This window comes from Ornithorhynchus anatinus, chromosome 4 (genome assembly GCF_004115215.2).
Source record: "Ornithorhynchus anatinus isolate Pmale09 chromosome 4, mOrnAna1.pri.v4, whole genome shotgun sequence".
NCBI lineage: Eukaryota > Metazoa > Chordata > Mammalia > Monotremata > Ornithorhynchidae > Ornithorhynchus > Ornithorhynchus anatinus.
In genome coordinates this window covers 110,732,860-110,756,435 of record NC_041731.1, presented here as the reverse complement: position 1 = coordinate 110,756,435, position 23,576 = coordinate 110,732,860, and the positions used below count along the sequence as shown (strand labels likewise).

The 23,576-nt window shown below is 42.8% G+C and overlaps 1 protein-coding gene across 1 annotated transcript in view; it reads left to right on the top strand.

Annotated features, from left to right (window-relative positions):
* The window catches only part of AK5 (adenylate kinase 5), a 291,825-nt gene that overhangs the window by 46,408 nt on the left and 221,841 nt on the right, over window positions 1–23,576 (top strand). The window contains exon 6 of the mRNA XM_029063973.2: window positions 20,063–20,254. Coding sequence (XP_028919806.1) covers window positions 20,063–20,254 — 192 coding nt within the window. The remainder of the gene's footprint in view (window positions 1–20,062; window positions 20,255–23,576) is intronic.

The window sequence follows — 23,576 nt, the reverse complement described above, 5'->3', positions numbered from 1 at the left end:
TGCTATGGGTTGGAGATGACTCGACAGCATAAGACAAGTGTTTGTAAAATATTTTACTCTCCCTCTAGACTGTCAGCTCCTTGTGGGCAGGGAACGTGCCCACCAACTTTGTTATACTGTAGTCTCCCAAGCAATTAATAAAGTACTCTGCACACAATCTTATGTCTTCAAGTCATTTCCAACCCATAGTGACACCATGGACACATCTTCCCCAGAACGCCCCGCTTTCCATCTACAATTGTTCTGGTAGTGTATCCATAGAGTCATCTTGGTAAAAATACGGATGGGGTTTACCACCCTCGATTCTCTCCCATGCCGCTGCTGCCCAACATGGGTGAGTTTTGAGATTGCTTTCCACTCCCTAGCCACCACCCAAGCTAGGAATGGAATGGGTAGGCCTCTGCTTGACTCTCCCTCCCATAGTCAAGACTGGTAGAGTACTGGAAACTCTCTGGGTGCGACCCTGAGAGGAGCTGCAAACAGTAAGTGCACAAATATATGGATTGGATGATTGACTGATTGATAGTCATGTAGCAAATAATAACCCAAGTGGTTACCCCATAAATATCACCAGTCTGTATGTCATAAGGGAAACCTCATCTCTTTAAGACTGGTGATTTTGAATGATTTGCAAGTTTATGAAGGGTTATTACTTGGAAAAGTCTAATCATCTGTTACTAAGTGCCTTTGTATCTCAGCAAGAGAGATTAAAATTAGCTACAAGGAAGTATTTCCTAAAGTGAGGATGGTCCCAATGGTCACTGGTACAAGAGTGGTAAGGGAGTGAGTGGCACCTCTTTCCGTGGAAGTCTTCAATACAGTGGTCTCCCTCCGTTCATTAGCTTTGGTGAATGAATCCTTCCCAAATGATGCACACTCTCAATCTTTTTTGGGTGTATGTTTAATCAACCTATCAATCAATGGTATTTACTGATTTACTGGTATTTACTCTTTGCAGAGCACTGTTCAAAATGCTTGGGAGAATACAAAAAAGATCTCCCAAATAGATTAGTTGACATGTTCCCTGGCCACAGTGAGCTTACAGTCTAGAGTGGGAGATTGTTTCTATGGTCTCTGTTAGAAGTACATCCCTTGTTGATCTATTTCACTTAACACTCTTTTATTATTGGATTGGTTAAGTGCTTACTATGTGCCAGTCATTGTACTAAGTGCTGTGGTCGATGCAAGCTAATCAGGTTGGACACAGTCCATGTCCTAGATTGGGTTCACAGTCGTAAACCTCAGTTTACACATTACACATGCAGTAACTGAGGCACAGAGAAGATAAGTGACTTGCCCATGGTCTCCCAGCAGATGAGTGACAGATTCAGCATTAGAACCCAGGTCCTCTGATTTCCAGATTTGTGCTCTTTCCACTAGGAAACTCTGCTTCACAACGCTTGATGTTCAGCTTCCATTTGCTCACCCAAATATATTTTCATGAATCACAGACTATTAAAGTCAAAATTACCTTTCATTTTTCCCTTGAATAAGGATATTTTCCCTGTATAGAAACTTCACCATTAAAGAAAGTTTTTCTGCCCCACAGTGTCACACTGTTTGTATTCAGATCATTCTACCAAATTTCCAGGCAGTAAGGAGAAAAGGAAGTACTAAATAAATGATCTAAAAATATCTTGCTAACAGTAATTACACTTCAATATGCTGGTTCCTGTTCCACCAGAATGGCAAAGGTGAAGACAATTTCTTGCTGTTTTCAGCACCAACCCACAGGTTTGGAGGCTCTAAATGATCCCAGTTTGAATCAAGGAGAGGCAACATCCAATATAATTAGAATTTTCACTAAGACTTCTAAAACTTCAGAATATCACTTTCTTTACTAAGAGAAAAGACACACAATATTAGAAAACTGATCATTCTGAACTGGACATGACAGCAGGCATCCAAACCTTAGGAAAATTGAACTCTCAGACCTGACGTATTCCCTTACTTACCCTCCCCCAAACCTATTTTTTAAAATGTAAGAGAAAATTCACAAATTCCTTTAATAATCTATTTTGTATATCAGAGGAGAATACCCCAAAGAGCAATCAGGTTGAACTGCATTTCTTCATGTAACTTTTCATATAATTCAAAGACTATGCCTATAACCTACAAATAATCTCAACACAAAGCCAGCACACTCTGCCCACTACTGGAGGTTGGTTTGGTTATTCAAATTTTTCCCTATACATTGGACTGTAGGTCTAGGTCCTGACTCCTATCGTGGAATCCCGTAACTCCTAATATTGCAATCGGAGATTCAGATATATTCACCCAAAACACACTGAAAAACCTAAGTGCATCCTAGACCTGATATTCTTAAAATCCAATTATTGCAATATTTTTGCAGATAGAGAGTGCAGTTTGGGTGTCTAAACGTCCACAGTAAGGAGTTTCTGTTTGCCTTCAGGACGTGGATGTCTCACTGACACTTCAAACTTAACATGTCCAAAATGGAATTCCTCATCTTCCCACCCCAACCCAGTCCTCCACATGACTGTCTTATCACTGTAGACAGCACTACCACCCTCCCTATCTCGCAAAACCGAACCTTTGAGTTATCCTTGACTCATCTCTCTCATTCAATTCACATATTTAATCTGTCCCCAAATTCTGTTCAGTTTTCACAACATCGCTAAAATCCACCTTTCTTCTCCATCAAACTGGTACCACCTTAATCCAAACATTTATCCTATCCCATCTTGATTATTGCATCGGCCTCCTTGCTGACCTCCCTGCCACCTATCTCTCCCCATTCCAGTCCACACTTCACTCTGCTGCTTGGATCATTTTCTAGAAAGCCATTCAATCCATGTTTCCCCACTCCTCGAAAACCTCCAGTGGTTATCCACCCACCTTCACATCTAACAGAAACTCCTTACCATCAGTTTTAAGGCACCAAATTACCTTTTCCACTCCTACTTTGCCTCTCTGATTTCCTACTACCATCCAATTCACACACTTTGCTCCTCTAATTCCAACCTATTCACCGAACCTTGATCTCGTCTGTCTCACCGCTGACCTCTCAACTATGTTTTGCCTCTAACCTGGAACTCCTTCCCCCTTCATATCTGATAGATGGATCAATCTCCTCATCTTCAAAGCTTTATTAAAAATGCATCTCCTCCAAGAGGCCTTCCCCAACTAAACCCTCATTTCCTCTTCTCCCACTCCCTTGAGTGTTACCTTTGCACTTAGACTTTCACCCTTTATTCACCCCTCCCTCAGCCCCACAGCATATAGCCTTAATATATTTATATATTTATAGCCTTAATTTATTTACATCCATGTCTGTCTCCCCCTCTAGACTGTAAACTCGTTGTGGGCAGGGAATGTGTCTATACTGTGTTCTTCCAAGTGCTTAGTATAGTGTGCTACATACAGGAAGTGCTCAACAAATATAATTGATTGATTCTAGGTACATGGGTAACCACTGGAGGCTTTTGAGGCTCTTTATATCATAAAAGTATTTATTTTATTTGAATATCTGTCATTACTTTAGACAATAAGCAAATTGTGATCAAATCACATGGCTACCAACTCCGTTATAGCGTACTCTCCCAAGTGCTTAGTACAGTAAGCATTCTGTAAATATCATTGATTGATTCACTGATTCAAATACTATTGATTTTCAGCAGTGGAAGGCTGGTAGACAATGATGTTTTAGAGAAATGTGTTCCAGGAAGCAGTGTGACTCGTGGACTGGAGAAGGGAGAGATTAGATACTCAGGGATATCAGAATAGAGAATGATGTAGAAGTCAAGCCAGGATATATCAAGTGTCTTAGCCAAGGTGGCAGCCATTGGGAGAGGAATTTTTTTTAATGGTATTTGTTAAGTGCTTACTATGGGCCAGGCACTGTTCTCAACTCTCGGGTAGATATAAGGTAATTAGGTTGGACACAGTCCCTGTTCCACATGGGGCTCACAGAGAATAATGATTATGGTATTCGTTAAGCACTTACTATGTGCCAGATGCTGTACTAAGCGCTGGAAGTTAATTGACTTGCCTAAGGTCACATTGTAGACAAGGGGTGGAGCCAGGTTTAGAATTTAGTCTTTCTGACTTCCAGGCCCATGCCTTAATCACTAGGCCATGCTGCTGCTTGCCACTGTAGCGTGCTTTCCCAAGCCTTTAATACAGTGCTCTTCACAGAATAAGTGCTCAATAAATACAATCGATTGACTGATTGATTGAAGGAGAAGATCTTGTAGTGGAATGGAGAAAGAACCAACAGAATCTGACAGTAGACTGAATACGTGGATTGCAGAGAGGGAGGGGTGTCGTGTCACTATTGCTCTTTTTTTTTTTTTGCCTGCAATATCTGGCTAATTGAGACCCAAGAAGCCTGTTGGGCCTAAGTTATTGGGAAAATTACTAACATAGATTTCCAGTCACTTTAGGGAAGAAGGGACACCACTGCTTTTCGAAATGTAGAATTTGGCCATCCTGGCAATACATTACAGTTCAAATGAGTCTCTTGGCTTATTGCCTCATAAATGATGAAAACACTAAGAAAGGGGAGAAAGTATGTCCAGAGCCTACTACATATACCCAGCTGTGTCCTTCCTAAAAGCAAAAGGGGGAAGAGAGACAGAAATGAGGTATTTTACAAAAGTGACAATCTAAAAAAATGCCAAGAGAGAAAGAAGCAAGGAAGGAGAAAAGAAAATTAGGGAAGGCATCTTGGACCCAAATCTGACTTTCTCTTGGCTTTCTTACTCTTTGTGGCTCTTGCTTTTTCCTTTTCTCTCTTTTTCTCACTTTTCTATTTGCTTTTGAGGTTTTGGACCTAAAACTGGCTATTGCCAGATAAAACCGCTAATAATAATCAACATATTTGTATTTGTTACTGTGTGTCAAGTTCTGGGGTTGATAAAAGATCATCGGATCCAGTTTAAGGAGGAGGGAGAATGGGTATTCAATCCTCATTTTGCAGATGAGAGAACTGAGGCAGAGACAAGTTAAGTGACTGGCCCAAAGTTATACAGCCGACAAGTAGAGGATCTGGGATTAGATTCCAGATCTTCTGATTCCCAGGCCGGGACTCCTTCCACTAGACCATGTTGCTTCTCGGTGTCAGAGCATTCCTGCTTAAGTCTCTAATCCTTAGCCATATGATAAATAAACATATCCTGTGCTTGTCCTCTCAGTCCCTGCATTAGTGGTCTCATAGCTAAACAAAAAGGAGTCAGGGAGACCAAATAACAGTAGGATCAGTTACACATGTATAATTTAGGTCTGACAGTATTTTAATAAATGACAAATCTTTCACTCTTCATTATCTCTCCACTTAGTGACAGTTAAGTTAACAAGACTATTTTGAGTTGAGTTATTTGTTGTACAGATTGACAACCACAAAACTTTACTCTTCTAAATGATAAAGACATTAATATTAAGGTGGAATTTAATCAGCAGCAGTGATTAATTTGACTTGCGATTGGAGGACCTAGTTAACCGAACAACTTCAGTGGAACAAAGTAAATGGGCCCGAGTGAGGAAGGGAGGGCCGTGGGAGGGGGATTTCCCATAGGAAAATTTGTGCTGTATCTTATCATACATTACCCAGGGCTGCCATTTTGGATTTGTCTTCTAGTTCCCCCCCTGGGCTCCCTTTGGAAATACTGCAATCGACATGTGAAAGTACGTTCCACTTAAGGTACCAGGGTGGCTTACTAGATAGCATGGACCTAGGAGTCAGAAGGACCTGGGTTCTAATTCCAACTCTGCCACTTGCCCACTGTGTGATCTTGGGCATGTCACTTCACTTCTCCATGCTTCAGTTCCCTCATCAGTAAAATGGGGATTAAATCGATAAGCTCCTAGTGGGACATGGACTGTGTCCAACTTGATTAGCTTGTATCTACCCCAGTGCTTAGAACAGTGCCTGGTACTTAGTAAGCACGTAACAAATACCATTTTATAAAAAGTGTAGATTAACTGACTTCATTTCAGGGGTTTCCATCCCTCAGTCTCAGCAGTCCTACCCTCCGGTCACCCCAGGTGGTCTCAGGGCCATAATTGTGGAGGGGCAAGCAGGGTGTCCCCCACCCCCACCCCAAACTAAAAGCCAAAGGAACAAGAAAAAAGGTGGAGGGGAAGGAATGAGGGATTACCCTGTTCTAGTGGTTCTGCTCTTCAAACTTGCTCCACCTGAGATCAAGACCAAGAGGTTTGGTCCGGGCCTCCCACACTGCGCAGCTCAGTTATGATATTTGTTAAGCATTTACTATGTGTCAGGCACTGTACTAAACATTGGGATGGATACCAGCAAATTGAGTTGGACACAGTCCCTGTCTCATGTGAGCTCACAGTCTTAATCCCCATTTAATAGTTGAGGTAACTGAGGCCCAGAGAAGCAAAGTGACTTGCTTAACGTCATGCAGTGGACAAATGGCCAAGCCAGGATTAGAATCTTCTGACTCCCAGTCTAGAGTGGCAACACTGTAAGGAACAGAACTCTTCCACAGGCAGATGTTCTACTCCTTCAGTCACTCCATCCTACTCCTGTGCTAAATCCTGATTATCTGAAGCCATCAAACTGCTTGCATTGTTGGGATTTGCTTGGAGAGAGGCAGAGTGAACCCTCAGGGTCTCTGCTGCTTTGAGGAGAGGAACCCGAGCCCTTTCGAGTTATCGATCAGCAGGGGACAAGCTTTCATTCTGGTCCTTGTGCTGAAAATCCTTGGGTACCCTTCAGGGGAGCTAAGAGCCGCAAGTGGGGACTAGCATGGAGCTGACATTTCTTCCCAGAAGCACCAGGTCCCTGGGACAACCAGGGGACTCACGTAAGACCATCATCTTATCCCCAAATTCCCTGCCTGCCCCAACTCGATGTAGCACTCTGAGTTCTACCGGGATGAAGTAGATTCGGGTAGGCTGGGGTTGGAGCTCAGGAAGTGGACAGATCATTCCTCAGCTGAGAGCCAAAGATAATAAATAAAATGGTCTGGATCCCAATTGATTCCCTAAATGGAAGAAGAGCTCTTATCTAGCCATATTTAGAATTACTCACACGAATTCACCATAGTTTAATGGTGCTGCGGTGCCATCTGAGTAGAAAAGGTCTTTTGTGGAGTCCTCTATCTCATGCTAGGCAGATTAGCTGCCACAGCGCCTGTGACTCATTTATTCATTCAATCATATTTATTGAGCACTTACTGTGTGCAGAGCACGCTACTAAATGCTTGGAAAGTACAATTCAGCAATTTAAGTGGGCACTGTTCTTGCCATCTAGCTTTTGTGCCTGTCCTGCATTGGCCCTTGCTGGTGGAAACTGGGTTCCATAATAATAATAATAATAATAATAATAATAATGATGATAGTATTTATTAAGCACTTACTATGGGCCAGGCACTGTAGTAAGCACTGGGGTGGATATAAGCTAATCATGTTGAACACTGGCCCTGTCCTATGTGAGGCTCATAGCCTTGATCCCCATTTTATAGATGAGGTAACTGAGGCCCAGAGAAGTGAAGTGACTTCCCCAAGGTCACACAGCAGACAAGTGGCAGATATGGGATTAGAACCCACTACTTTCTCACTCCCATGTCCATGCTCTGCCCACGAAAAAAAAAATGTTGGTATTTGTTAAGCGCTTACTATGTGCAGAGCACTGTTCTAAGCGCTGGGGTAGATACTGAGGCACAGAGAAGTTAAGTGACTTGCCCACAGTCACACAGCTGACAAGACAGCAGCGTGGCTCAGTGGAAAGAGCCACTCAATTACCTCATCTGTAAAATGGGGATTAACTGTGAGCCTCATGTGGGACAACCTGATTACCCTGTATCTACCCCAGCACTTAGAACAGTGCTCTGCACATGGTAAGCGCTTAACAAATACCAACATTAGTAAGTCACAGAGCTGGGATTTAAACCCATGACCTCTGTCTCCCAAGCCCAGACTCTTTCCACTGAGCCACACTGCTTCTCTAAAGACACGAAGACATGCTGCTTCTCTAAATGCACAGAGCATGTTGGGAACAGAGGCCCTCCAAGGTGGGGAGGGAAGGCAAGAATGTTCCCTGTTGAATCACTCTACTGATGCAGAGGAGGACCAAGAATACTCAGGGAGGCAGGATTATAGTTACCAGTGGCTCCACTTGCTTGTAACACAGAGAGACATGGACCACTCAGCCGCTGCTTATATCTCCGTGTCCCAGCGTTCACAGAACACTGTCATCCAAGGGACTGTCACCCAGGGGAGTCAGTGGCTCCCGAATCCTGTCTTACACTCCGTCCTCTAGGCTGCCTCCCATTCTGTGCCCGTGTGAACCTTCTGTTCGTCCTTTGACCTGCTCTCTCCCTGACTGGGTCCTCAGTCCCAGTCCCCTCTATATCCACAATCTGCCTTGGCTTGTTTTCAAGTCTAGGTTTTTAACTTTATCGCATCCTGAAATTTTCCTGAATATTAAAACTGTTACCTCATTAGCCTTTGATCAATTTCCCTGCTATTCTGATCTCATTTACTAATGAGAATAATGTCTGGTTTTGCACCATCACAGCCGTCCCTGCATTACTGTTTCATGTTTATTATCACGTCCCCTTTCAGATTTCAGCTTTCTAGACTTCTTGGGCAGTCCACCATTTCTTGCTAGTTCTTGCTTTCCAAACCTTGCCTGTAGATCTACTCAATTACTGGTTTAAAAAAAATTGCAATATCAAGGACTTGTTTTAGAGAATTAATGGCATTGCAGATGAAGTTGTTTTTCTTTGTGACTGCTATACTTTTAAGCAATTCCTAGCAGGTTATAGGTTTCTTATTCCTCCTTATTCTCTGTCACTTCTATTGAGCCATCTGCTGCAGTATAGCCTATTCATTTATTCATTCATTCAATTGTATTTATTGAGCACTTACTGTGTGCAAAGCACTGTACTAAGCCCTTGGGAGAGTACAGGAACAAACAGACACATTCCCTGCACAGCAAGCTCAGAGTCTAGAAGGGGGACATACATTAATGTACATAAATAAATAAATGAATAAATAAATTACAGATACAACGAATGAATTACAGATACAATGAATGAATAAATAAATTACAGCCTAGAAAGATGGCCCAGTTTACATCTCAGAATTTGGAGGAACTTCCATGCTAAAAGATAAGGCAGAGTTACTTGTAAGACACACAAACACACACACAGCCTGCAGCTAATTGCATACCTACAGGAAAATAAAAAGAGACAGCAATGTCTTTATTTAAACATTCCTAAGGCTAAAGGGATTGTAGTTGAGCTGTTGCCTCTAGTATCACTGGTGGTCTGAAGAAGGGGAGAAGGGACCAAGTGAAGGTGAAATTTTCACAAGCAGTTTCCTAGCCAAATGTTCTCACTAACAGTTCCATACGTTGTGGTAAACAGTACTCTGCCACTCTTTCTGACAGGTATAAGTCAAAAACCCACATAGAAGGCTCTAATAAAGTGGCATGGCCTAGTGTAAAGCGCATGGAATGGGAGGCAGAGGAACTGGATTCTAATCGTGGCCCTGCCTCCTGCCCGTTATATGTGTAGGTTTGAGTCACACTTCTCTGTGCCTCAATTTCCTTATCTTTAAAATGGGGATTAAATACCTGTTCTCTCTCCTACTTAGATTGTAAGCCCAATGAAGGACAGGAACTTGGTATAGACTGAGTGCTCTACAAATATCACCATTATTAGAAGTATTCTATTAATAATAATAATTATAGTATTTGTTAAGCGCTTACTCTGTGCCAAGCACTGTCCTAAGTGCTAGGGTAGATACAGGGTAATCAGGTTGTCCCATGTTGGGCTTACACTTTTAATCCCCATTTTACAGATGAGGTAACTGAGGCACAGAGAAGTGAAGTGACTTGCCAAGGTCACACAGCAGACAAATGACAGAGCTAGGATTAGAACCCGCATTTTCTAACTCCCAAGCCCATGTTCTTGCCACTAAGCCATGCTGCTTCTCTACCCTTGACTGTAAACTACCTGCATAAATGTCATGCATAAAGTGGGTGGCTTGGTTTTTCTAAATAATGGTGATCATGTCAGATACTTTTGTTTGCTTGACTAGTTCTCCATCTTTCTTTCCCAAGTTCTTAGTACAGTGCTCTGCACCCAGGATGCGCTCAATAAATACCACTGATTGATTGATTCTGGAATATTAAAATCTTGTCAGTTTGTAAATTCAGCTAAAAAAAAAGTGATCGCAATGGTAAAAAATCGCAAACCAAATCTGAAGAGTCCTCTAGAATGTGACCTTACTGTGCGCGGGGAGTGTGTCTACCAATTTGTTATATAGTTGTATTGGAGTCTTCCAAGTGCTTAGCACGGTGCTCTGCACAGAGTTAGTACTCAATAAATATGAGTGATTGAGGAATCTGAGGGCAGAGTGAATTGTTTTGTTTTCGAGAGAAGCTCGAAGAATAAGGTAACCAAAAGTGTTGGGTAGACCACCATGACCCCTCTCAGGGTCACACCTAAAGTGTTTCCAGTACTCCACCAGTCTTGACTATGGGCAGGAGAGTCAAGCAGAGGCCTACCCAACCCATTCCTAGCTTGGGCAGTGGCTAGCGAGTGGAAGGCAACCTGCTACAAGTCAAAACTCAGCTGTGCTGGGCTGCAGTGGCACGGGAGAGAGTCGAAGGCAGAGACTCAAGTTGACTGCAAGGAAGGAGGCAATGGTAAACCATTTCCGGATTTTTACCAAGAAAACTCTCTGTATACACTTCCAGAACGATTGCAGATGGAGGTGGGGTATTCTGGGAGAGAGGTATCCACGGCATAGCTCGGAGACGACTCGACAGCGTGAGACAAGACCACTATGTAGGCTATTAATGAATGGAATTTTCAACCTGAGGCTATAAATTAGTATTAGCTTGCCCAGAGACAGTGCCAAGTTTCTAAATGTAAAACTATTTAGATAAGGGACTTAAACATATTTTCATAAGAATTTACTAAGAAAATAAGAGCTAGTGTATTGGCTGAGCAACCAAGAGCCAGAGATGGGCTGGGTAATGTCCCTCTTTCCGTCTGGGGAGCAGGGACCTGTTGGGTTTGGATTAGATCCCGCCTCTCCCCTGAGATGTCTATAGAGGTGAATATGGAGGATCGGGACTGCTCCTGTAAGACAATGTCCCAGGGATCTCAGTAGACTGTATGCTCCTTAGAGTCTTGGGTTAGATCTAGGTTCTAAATCCGGCTCCACCACTTGACTGTTGTGTGACCTTGGGCAAGTCACTTATCTTGCAGAGAAGCAGTGTGGCTTAGTGGAAATGACACAGGCTTGGGAGTCAGAGGACGTGGCTTCTAATCCCAGCTCCGCCATTTGTCTGCTGTGTGATCTTGGGCAAGTCACTAAACCTCTCTGTGCCTCAGTTACCTCATCTGCAAAATGGAGATTAAGACTGTGAGCCCCAGGTGGGACAACCTGATCAACTTGTAACCAGTGCTTAGAACAGTGCTTGGCACATAGTAAGATGTAACAAATACCAACATTATTATTATTATTAATTATTACATTATTATCTTCTCTCTGCCTTAGTTACCTCATTTGTAAAATGGAGACTAAGACCGTGAGACCTATGTGTAAAATGGACTGTGTCCAACCTGATTCCTTGTATCTACCCCAGTGTTTATTTAGTACAGTTCCTGCTGCATAATAAGCACTTAACCCATACCATTCAAAGAGAGAACGAGAGAAAGAGAGATGGTGGAAAGATGAGAGATTAATCAACAAAGGCCTCCTGGAGGAGATGTGATTTCAGATGGACTTCAAAGAAAGAAAGAGAAGTGGTTTGTTGACTTGGAAGGGAGAAGCAGTTCCAGGTAGCAAGGAGGGTGTAAGCAAGAGGTCAGTGGTGGGAAAGATGGGAATGAGGCCCAGATACTAGGTTAATTACAGAGGAATGAAGTGTGCCAAATGAAGAGAATGAATGGAGTGCCGTGGGAAAAAAAAGTGGATTAGCCGCATATTATTGTAAGGTCTTCTGTGGACAATAGACTCCTTGTGGAAAGGGATCATGCTTACCCTCTCTGTTGCACTGTACTTTCCCAAGTGCTTAGTTCAGTGTGCTGCACACAATAAGCATTCAGTGATTACCATCGATTGCATGATATTATCAAACGGTGCTTCCCAATATGACTTCCTTTTATGTTAATAACCTAGCATGCCCTTAGAACTCTTCCATCAGTCATATTTTCATTATTTGTGAGAGAAAAATGTACCCCTGATCCACTGAAAAATGTCTTGTTTAGCAGTTATCAATTTTTAAAAAGTATCAAGAAGACTTCCCCCTAAGAATTTTTCTAATTCAATCTTCCCTGCCCCGCATCCATTCCTTTTTACAGCTTTACAGTTTAGGAATGTGGATGATGTCCAGTTTACCTTAGGGATTGTCTTGAGATTTCCTAAAATGGAGAAAATAATAATGTTTTTGTGGCACAGTCAAACTTATCTGGGCTAGTGTTGGAAATTGTAACCCACCAGTATTTTCTCACTCCCAAAAGAGATGTTTAGATAAACACCAAGATTTTATTCAGCCCTTATAACTGTCCATCAAGTTTAAAGATAATGGTACTAACGATGACATTTTTATTGGAGAGTGCAAGTGAAACCAAAGGAAGACTTACATTAGCACTATGCATACTGCTCTATGATGTACAGTTGCATTTATTACTCAGTCCTCGGGCCTTTTTTCATATAATCTCCTTCAAATTGTGATTTTCCAGAAACCTCTGACTCAGGGAAGAATGACCATGATCTCTTCTCGGGAAAAATGTGCTTAAGAACAGCTTATTTAAATTCCCTAATAAATGGACTTTTTCTCAGAGGCCTTTTGGAAGGCTTTCTATACTAACATGCATTAGCTCCTGAAGAGCCACTTTTAGTCTTGAGTCTGAGCATGTATCTACATCAAAGTGTTGGCAGGGAATTAGGGTTGTAGAGGCTCCATTAGAACATCAGGGTTATTTTCAGGATGGTTGCCCAAGAGGAAGGCATCAAATCACTATTTTCACACCTCTCTTCAATCAATCGATGCATTTATTGAGGATTTTCTGTGGGCAGATCATTTGGTAGATACAGTTTGTCTGTCCAATGCTGTCGAGTCATCTCTGACCCATAGCGACGCCATGGAAACATCTCTCCCAGCTCGCCCCACTTCCTTCTCCAATTGTTCTGGTAGTTGATCCATAGAGCTTTCTTGGTAAAAATCCAGAAGTGGTTTACCATTGTCTCCTTCCATGCAGTTAACTTGAGTCTCCACCCTCGGCTCTCTCTAGCCACTCAAGCCACTGCTGCCCAGTTCTGGTGAGTTTTGACTTATAGCAGATTGCCTTCCATTCCCTAGCCATTGCCCATGCTAGGAATGGAATGGGTAAGCCTCTCTTTGACTCTCCCTCCCATAATTGAGACTGGTAGAATACTGGAAACTCTCCATGTGCGACCCTGAGAGAGGAGAGTACAATATAATAGAGTTAGAAGGCCTGATCCCTGCCCACAAGAAGCTCTCAGTCTAGAGCTTACAGCCTATCATCAATCCTCGCCCTATTTAACCCTTTTAGTTACTTCCATCTGACCTTTCTTGGGGAAAAACCAGGGCAGGACAATGAAGCTCCTTTCATTAATCAATGCTACTTGTTAAGCACTTACTGAGTACAGACCACTATACTAAGTGCTTGGGAGAGTACAATTCAGAGAAACAGCTAGGTGGTAGTTCAGAAGGAGATGGAGATATACCTGACCATGGGAAATGGAGGATAAGGGCCTTAAGACGTGTCCCTCAGTGGCAGGAGAAGTTTTTTGGGTCACCAGACCATACAGGGAATATAATAATGATGGTATTTGTCAAGAGTTTATTGGGGTAAATACAAGATAATCAGGTTGTTCCACGTGGGTCTTGCAGTCTTAATCCCCATTTTACAGAGGAGGTAACTGAGGCACAGAGAAGTGAAGTGTCTTACCCAAAGTCACACAGTTGGCAAGGGGTGGAGCAAGGATTAGAACCCACGATCTCTGGCTCCCAATCCCGTGCTCTTTCCACTAAGCCACGCTGCTTGTTCTTGATAACAAGCAGGAAAAAGCACAGGGTGACTTTAAGGACTTAGAAAGAAAGTAGAGGCTGATTCATTATTAAGGATTTTAGATTTTGTTATGCTCAAATGGAAAGACAGAAGCACCAGTAATGAGTTTCTGAAATATAGGCAGTCCACCAATGCCAAAGACAAGCTCATCCCTTCAAATCTTCACTGGGTAGAAAACCTGATGAGAGTGGGTGATCCCAGGATACACTAAAAACTGCTTTAGAGCAACCAGAAATGAAATAAACATGAAAAGAGGATAGAGAGGAAGTCCTTGAGCCAATACCCACCACCACCTGGGAAAATTTGACTTCTATAGGGAATAAAAGAGTGAGAGTGGTTATAGTAGGTACTTAACATTCAATGAAGATCCACCCTCTGTTTCAGCCTTTATTTTTGGTTTTTTGAGAAAAACTTTGTCAATAGACCAGTGGTATTTATTGAGTGCTCACTGTGGGCAGGGAATGTAACCACCATCTCTGTCATATTATACTCTCTCAAGCCCTTAGTACAGTGCTCTGCATACATTGAGCACTAAATAAATACCATTGATAATGATGCAGAGCAGTATGTTAAAGTGCTGTGCTTGGGAGAATGCAATTCAATAGAATTGGTAGACATGATGTCTGTTCACAAAGGGTTTACAGTCTATGAAATCATCAATCAATCAATTAATGATGTCTAATGAGTGCTTACTGTGTGCAGAGCACCCTACTAATCATTTGGAGAGTACAACAGAGTTTGCAGACTCGTTCCCTGCCCACAGCAAGTCTGTAGTCTAGCTGGAGAGACAGACATTAATATAAATAATACACAGATACAGATATAAGTGCTGTGGGGCTGAGGGTGGGATGAATATTGAATGTCCAAAGGGTGTAGGTGACACAGGAGGGAGAGAAAGTAGGAGAAATGAGGGCTGAGTTGTGGAAGGCCTCTTGGGGAAGATATGATTTTAATAAGACTTTGAAAATGGGGAGAGTGATGGTATATCTTATATGGAAAAAGAAGTTCCAGGCCAGAGGGAGGAAGTAAGAAAGGGTTAGGCGATGAGATGTGTGAATGAGGCACAGTGAGCAAGCTGACGCTAGAGTTGCAGTGTGGGGGGGCTAGGAGGAAATTAGTGAGGTAAGGTAGGAGGGGATGAGGTGATTGAGTGTTTTAAAGGAAGTCGGGAGTGCCTGTCTGATGCAGAGGTGAATGGGCAACTACCGAATGTTCTTTTGAGGAGTGGGGAGACATGGACTGAATGATCTGGGGGAAAAATGATCTGGGTGGAAGAGAGAAATATGGACTGGAGGGGGTAGAGGCAGGGAGGACATCAAGGATGCTGGTGTAGCAATCAAGGCGGGATAGGATAAGTGTTTATATCAGCATAGTAGCAGTTTGTATAGAGAGGAAAGGGAAGACTTTAGCACTGTCAAGAAGGTAGAACCAATAGGATTCGGTGACAGATTGGATGTGTAGGTTGAATGAGAGTGGTGAGTCAAAGAAAATTTCAGAGTTACAGTCTTGTGAGATGGGGAGGATAATGGTATTGACTACAGTGATGGGAAGGATAAGGGGAGAATGAAGTTTGGGTGGGAAGATGAGTTCTGTTTTGGACACGTTTAGTGTGAGGTAATAATAATAATAATAATGGTATTTGTTAAGTGCTTACTATGTGCAAAGCACTGTTCTATGCACTAGGGGGATACAAAGTGTTCATGTTGTCCCAAGTGGGGCTCACAGTCTTAATCCCCAATATACAGATGAGGTAACTGAGGCCCAGAGAAGTGAAATGACTTGCCCAAAGTCACACAGCTGACTAGTGGTGGAGCTGGGATTAGAACCCATGACCTTTGACTCGCAAGCCCTGGCTCTTTCCACTGAGCCACGCTGCTTCTCTGGTGGGACCTTCAAGTAGAGATGTCCTGAAGGCAGGAGGAAATGGAAGACTGAAGAAAAGGGGAGAGGTCAGGGTTGGAGAAGTAAATTTGGGAATCGTTCACACAAAGATAGTAGATGAAGCCATGGGAGTACGTGACTTCTCCAAGGGAATTGGTGTAGATGGAGAATAAAAGGAGATCCAGAACTGAGCCTTGAGGGACTCCTACAAATAGGGCCTGGGAGGTAGAGGAGAATCCTGCAAAAGAAACTGAGAAGGAGCATTCAGAGAGATAGGAGTAGAACCTGACTGTAAATTCACTTTGGGCAGGGAGTGTGTCTGTTTATTGTTATACTGTACTCTTCCAAGGGTTTAGTACAGTGCTTTGCACACAGTAAGCACTCAATAAATACGACAATGAATGAATGAATGACCAGGGGAGGACAGTGCCTGTGAAGTCAAGGTTGGAAAGTCTTGCAAGGAGAAGCGTCTTGATAATCTGTCTCTTCCTCACCCTACTTTGTCTTTAACAACTTTTTTAATGGTATTTGTTAAGTGCTTACTATATGCCAAGCACTGTACTAAGTGCTGGGGTAGATATGTGCTAGTCAGGTTGGACAGAGTCAATGTCCTACATGGGGCTCACAGTCTTAATCCTCATTTTACAGATAAGGTAACTGAGACACAGAGAAATTAAGTGACTTGCCCAAGGTCACACAGTAGATACGAGGTGGAGCCAGGATCAAAACCAAGGTCCTTCTGACTCCCAGGCCCGTGATCTATCCAGTAAACCATGCTGCTTCTCTAGCTAGAGGGTGAAAGAAAAATGTGAGTCAAAATTATAAAGTATCATCAAAAACTCTTGCCACGCGTAGCCAGAACTCCATTATAAATATTTTTAGTTTGACATTTACCCCCAGCTGGAAGTGGCATAATATAATGCAGAATCTCTGGGTGTAAATGAGTTTTATACTGTATGGCTTTCTTTTCTTTATTTGAGACCCTCGCTGAAAATATTTGCTACAACATGAATTATAGTGATAAAAATAAAGCACGTATTTAACATACACCAAAATCACTTCTTAACTTCCCTGAATTATGCTTTATGATAAAAACAATCAACTAGATTTAGGTTTGTTATGACAAACTTCAAGTGTTCGTATTCTATATTCTAAGTATATTCATATAAAGAGAGACATGGAATCATGTATCATGATTTTTCCATGCAATAGTATTTCCCTAACTTTTTCTTTCCAATATAGATGTCCCGTTTAGCCACAGTTATACATAAGGCAAATCATTAAAATGAAAATAATAATGATGACTATGGTGTTTATTAAGCACTTACTGTGTATCAAGCACTGTTCTAAACACTGGTTTAGATACAAGTTAATCAGGTTGGACACAGTCCCTGTCCCACATGGGGCTCACACTCTTATTCCCAATTGATAGTTGAGGTAACTGACACACAGAGGAAGTAAAGTGACTTGCCCAACGTCACACAACAGACATGTAGCAGAGCCGGGATTAGAACCCAGGCCCTTCTGACTTCCCAGGCCCCTGCTCTAGCCACTAAGCCATACTGCATAATCTGCCAATCAAGAAAAAAATCATACGGTATATAGGGTGAGTTTACCCTATCCACTGTGTAGCTGCGACTCCTGTTTAGGAGCCATCTCTGGAAGCCACATGCTCTCTCTCACCATCACCTTACCTCTCACGACTGAAGGCACCTGCTCCCGACTTGCTCAGTGCAGCAACCCCTAACAACAGTCACAAAACAACATGGAACTACAGTCTAGTCTTCCTGCACGTTCCCATTTCTTCTCCATCACGGCCGAGAAAAAGAACAGGGCACACTCCAGCCTTCCCTTCCCATCACTGAGGGTTCCCTTCCTGCCTTACTGTTTCATCACTCATGCTGTGTCTGTTGCCAGTACCCTCTCCTCATTATATTTTCTCAGATAGCGAATCCCTCAAGAGCCAGGGACAGTGTCAAATTCCCACCTCTGTTTGTAAGCTCTTTCCATACACTGGGCAGGGATCATATCTACCAAATCTATTTTATTGCACTTTCTCAAGCACTTATTACAGGGTTCTGCACATCTAAACGCTCAGTAAATACCATCGATTCATTGACGTCCCAGTGTTGAGTACAGTGCTCTGCACCCAGCGTTTAATAAGCACCTCGACTACTATTGCCCATTTGACTATGACTCCTAAAAGCCAGAGTCCAACTAGAGCCCAGTTGGAACCAGTCCATATCTTCATGATGCTCAGCTCAGCCCTTGCAAGCACAGGCTGTTTGGTCCCAGCTCAAGGGAAACTAGTCTGAGCCCTCTTGGGGTTTCAGTCATGGGGCAACTAGGTGCTTTTGCTTCATATACTCCATATAGTCTCCCCCCTCCTCTTTTCAGCCATCTCTATGAAAGGACTAATGAGCTGTTGCTTCTTTTCTGATGACCCTGTATACAAAGTAGTAATAGTGAAGCAGCAAGGCACACTGGATAAAGCACAGGTCTAGGGGTCAGAAGCTCATGGGTTCTAATCCTGACTCTGCCATTTGTCTGCTATGTGATCTTGGGTAAATCACTTCACTTCTCTGGGCTTCAGATACCCCATCTGTAAAATGGGGATTGAGACAGTGAGCCCCACATGGGCAGGGACTGTGTCCAGCCTGATTTGCCTCCACCCCAACGCTTAGTAAGGTGCCTGGCACAGAGTCAGTGTTTAACAAATACCATCATTATTAGTAGTAGTACTAATAGTAGTAGGAGTATTTATTGAGTACCCACTTGGTAGAGTGCTCTGTACTAAGTGCTTAGGAAGTAAAGAATAACAAAGTGATACATTCCCTGCCCACGAGGATCTTACACTCTAAAGGAAGAGACAAATACAAAAATATTTCCAACTAGAGTTTTCAAAATAAATAAACCGAATGGCAATAATATATAAGTGCTAAAAAAGCTATAAATAAGTCTAACTTATTCATCCATGGTTGGGGGAACTGGAGAGGTCCAAGCCTTCTAAAGTCTGAGATGATTCCTCCAAAGTGTCTTTAAATCTTAACAATCATGAGAAGCATCTTGGCCTAGTGGATAGAGCTCAGGCCTGGGAGTCAGAATTACCTGAATTCTAATCCCGGCTCTGACGCTTGTCTTCTGTGTTACCTTGGGCATATGACTTAACTTCTCTGTGCCTCTGTTAACTCATCTGTAAAACGGGGATTGAGACTGTGAGCTCTTTGTGGGACATGGATTGTGTCCAACCTATTAGCTTGTATCTACCCCAGTGCTTAGTACAGTGCACAGTACATAGTAAGCACTTAAAAAGTACCATTAAAAAAAAGCTGTGTCCAAACTGATACATTCATAATAATGTTGGTATTTGTTAAGCGCTTACTATGTGCCGAGCACTGTTCTAAGCGCTGGGGTAGACACAGGGGAATCACGTTGCCCCACGTGGGGCTCACAGTCTTCATCCCCATTTTACAGATGAGGTAACTGAGGCACGGAGAAGTGAAGTGACTCGCCCACAGTCACACAGCTGACCAGTGGCAGAGCTGGGATTCGAACTCATGACCTCTGACTCCAAAGCCCATGCTCTTTCCACTGAGCCACACTACATTCAGCACCTGTAACTCTGCTGAATCACCTGAATTCTGACCCCAGCAGAAATGTGTCTGTCCAGATCCCTCTTGCCTGTGACGAGAATAAGATGTGCCCGAAACCTCTTCCCTTTCATCCTCCCTCCTTCCTTTCTGCCCCAAAACTCCTTCAAAGGAAACCTTTAGACCAAAAAGACTCCCAGTTTGATATGTGAAGAAAGAATCCATAAAAGGTTAGAGATTCTTGTAGTAAGGTCCCTCCCAGGAAGCCCTTTAGTGACCAGAAATTCTCCATACATCTCTCGGAATCCTTTGGGAAAAGCCCGCTAGGCTGTCAGGAAATGGACAACGACAGTAAATTCAGGCTGAAAGGTCCACTGGGAATTTATAAATTGTTTATAGAGTCCACATCCCATCACGACATCTCTCAGTCAGATCTCGACGGGAGCAGATATACTGTAGCATCGATTAAACTAAGTGAAGTATGCTTGACAACTATGTCAACTATGGCTTATCTAATCCTGGCCTGTTGTGTAAACTTCCCCACAGATTTGCACTCCAGATTTGGTGGTGTTCCTGGCTTGCACTAACCAGAGGCTGAAAGAAAGACTAGTGAAACGTGCGGAGCAGCAGGGTCGACCTGACGACAACCTCAAAGCCACCCAAAGGCGGCTAATGAATTTTAAGCAGAATGCTGTTCCGTTGGTCAAATACTTCCAGGAAAAGGGGCTGATCATGACAGTAAGTCCCACGGATCATTCACATCGTGTACATCTGCAAAGTTAATTTGGGATTGCTGGTTACCTCATTACCTGCCCGTTTTAATTTTTATTTCCTTAAAATCGAGTCTCTGTGATAGTTGATATAGCATTATATGAAGGATGACGAGCTTAATTGGGTTGCATACCTCGTCTTTATGAAGCTGAAATAATGGCCTTCCTTTTCAGTTGACTTGAATTAAGCAATCAGGTTTCCATGGCTATAGTGGTGAGGTGTTAGGTGAGAGAGGAGAGCTAAGGGGAAGGAAAAGAGGGAAAAGTTCAAGCTAATTCAGACCAAAGTGCCCTCAGGCAACCTCCTAGATCTTCTTCTCTGGTTTATGGGAACTTAATCAGTGGTGTTTACAAAAGACTGTTCTGTAGTTTTCCTAAAAAATTGACATTTGGAGGTCGGGTGCTCTCTGCCCCCTGGGGCAGGAAAGTTCAGACTGAGGCTTCTCTCCCCAGGCTCCCATCAGAGTGAGAGTTGCTCCCTCCCCTATACTAGGATCTGAGAGGGCTAGGCAGGGCCCTCACACCCTTTTTCTAGGGATAGTGCTTGGCCAAGGAGGGCAGTGGTTGACTTATAGTAATCGTAGTATTTGTTAGGTCCATACTATGTGCCACGCACTGTATTAAGCTCTGGGGTAGTTACAAGATCATCAGGTCCCACATAAGGCTCACATTCTAAATGGGGGAAGAACAGCATGGGAAGCAGGTTGGCTCAGTGGAAAGAGCACGGACTGGGGAGTCAGAGATCATGGGTTCTAATCCCAGCTCTGCCACTTGTCAGCTGTGTGAGCTTGGGCAAGTCACTTCACTTCTCTGTCCCACGTGGGACAAGCTGATCACCTTGTATCCCCCCAGCACTTAGAACAGTGCTTTGCACATATTAAACGCGTAATAAGTGCCATCATTATTAACAGTTATTTACGCTAGGCTATAAACTTGTTGGGTGAGTTAGCATCACAGGCAACTGAGGCCTGGAAGAGATTCTGGGAGACTGTAGAGAAGGTGGAGGGAAGCTAAAGTAATTTCACACACAGTTTTCCAGTAATAATAATAATGATGGTATCTGTTAAGCTCTTACTATATGCAAAGCACTGTTCTAAGCACTGGGGGGATACAAGGTGATGAGGTTGTCCCAAGTGGGGATCACAGTCTTAATCCCCATTTTTACAGATGAGGTAACTGAGGGACAGAGAAGTGACTTGCCCAAAGTCACACAGCAGACAATTGGCAGAGCCAGGATTAGAACCCATGACCTCTGACTCCCAAGCCCGGGCTCTTTCCACTGAGCACGCTGCTTCTCTACAGTACTTGTAGTAGCATCCTCAGGTGCCCAGGAAGGAAAATAATTCTTTCTCTCTCATTCTCTCTCTCTCTCTCTCTCTTTCCTTCTCTCTTTCTCCCCCTCCCCCTTTCTCCTCCTCTCTCCCTTTTTTAAACAGCATTTGTTAAAGCACTTACTATGTGCCAGACACTGTACTAAGTGCTGGGGTTGACATGAGGGTGGACACAGTCCTTGTTCAGCCAGGAGGCAAGTGGCAAATCTGGGATTAGAGTTCAGATCCTCTGATTCCCAGGCCTGTTCTCTTTCCACCAGGCCAAGCTGCTTCCCCTCCCTCCCTCTTTTTCTCTGTCCCCTCATGCTCACTCTTCTCTTTCATCCTCTTCCTCTCCCTGCTCCCTTTCTCCCTCTCCCTCCTCCCTTTCTCTCTCTCCCTCTCCCTTTCTCTTAGTCTCCCTGTCTCTTTTTCTCTTTCTTGTTCCTGCTCTCCTTTTCTCTCTTTCTCTATCTCCCTATCCTTTCCCCTTTCCCTCTCTGACTCTCCCCATCGTCTTCCCTCTTCCTTTTCCTCCATTTCTTTCTTTTTTTCTCTCTCTTACTAGCTCATTTCATCCTTTCTCACTTCATTCTTACCCCGTCACTCCTTATCTCTGACTCATTCTCTCTCACACACACACAGACACATACATATGTCTCTGCTTCAGTGAAATGGTAAGAGAAATTCACCACGATAGCACTAATATTATTGAAAGTCACTAAGCCAAAAAGATATATTCGTTCATTCATTCAATCGATCATATTTACTGAGCACTTACTGTGTGGAGAGCAAGTATCAGGTGCTTGGGAGAGTGCATTACAACAATAAACAGTCACATTCCCTTTCATGGAAAAGTGTAGAGGAGAACTGAGACCATCTACTTTGATATTTGTCTATTTTTTGAATGATTTCTAAGATACGGGAAGTTGAGATGAAAATTTTTACCATCAATTTTTTTTTATCTGCTGGCCATTTTAAACTCTAAACAACAAATGTGGGAAAATCAATCAGCAATATCATTTGGAGAAGAGTTTATGCATCATTTTTTCATAAGGAAAATATTCCATTAAGATTTATTTTCTATTTCAAGGTGATTTATTTGACTTGAGAAGCTAAGGGGAAAGAGGCTGTGAATGAAAGGAAGGGAATGCAAGTTTTGATTTCATTATGTGGACCAGTTTTGCCAATGTCTGGTAAAAACAAAGAGAAAGTACTTTTCCCCAGAACAAATCAAATCCATATGCTACCCACATAGCAAGGGTTTAATTGGTGTTCCAAAGCTTAAAGGTATTGCAAATATGCTTCAGTGATTACTACCTGCTTGTCACTTTCGTCATCACTAGCAGAACAGATTACAGAAATGAATGTAATGTGGGGACTCTTCATTAATGAATATTTTGTGTCTAGGTGAAATGTCAGTTTTTCTAAACGAAGTCAATAACAACACAGATGACAATATGTGACCTGAGTGTTAAATGCAGGCAAGCTTTAAGAAAAATATCTCCACTGAAAGAATACGCACACTGAAAATCGACCTTTGCAGGGAGCAAAACTCATACGCAGAATGAGCTCTAGGGAATGTGGTTCAGAAAATAAGCTGATTGTAGAGCGCACGCCCTGAATGCTAAACCACAGAGTCTATTTTAGAATCCACATCAGGCCTGCCTTACCCTTCATTCACCATGGTCTGGCGCTTCTATACCTATTTTGCTGCCACATCCATATTTTAAGCGAATTAAATTATGAAAATGCAATGTCTTGTTCACAATAAATATATCAGTAGTTTAATAGACCTGTGGAGTAGACAGGGAACTTGTCTACCAACTCTGTCATATTGTTTTGTTGTGCTCTCCCTAGAGTTTAATACGGTTCTCCGCGCATACTAAGCTCTCAATCAATACGATGGATTGATTAATGGGTGAAAGACTGTTACTGCATTTTAAGTAGAAGTCACTTGGCACGAGGTGCCCTGTCAAA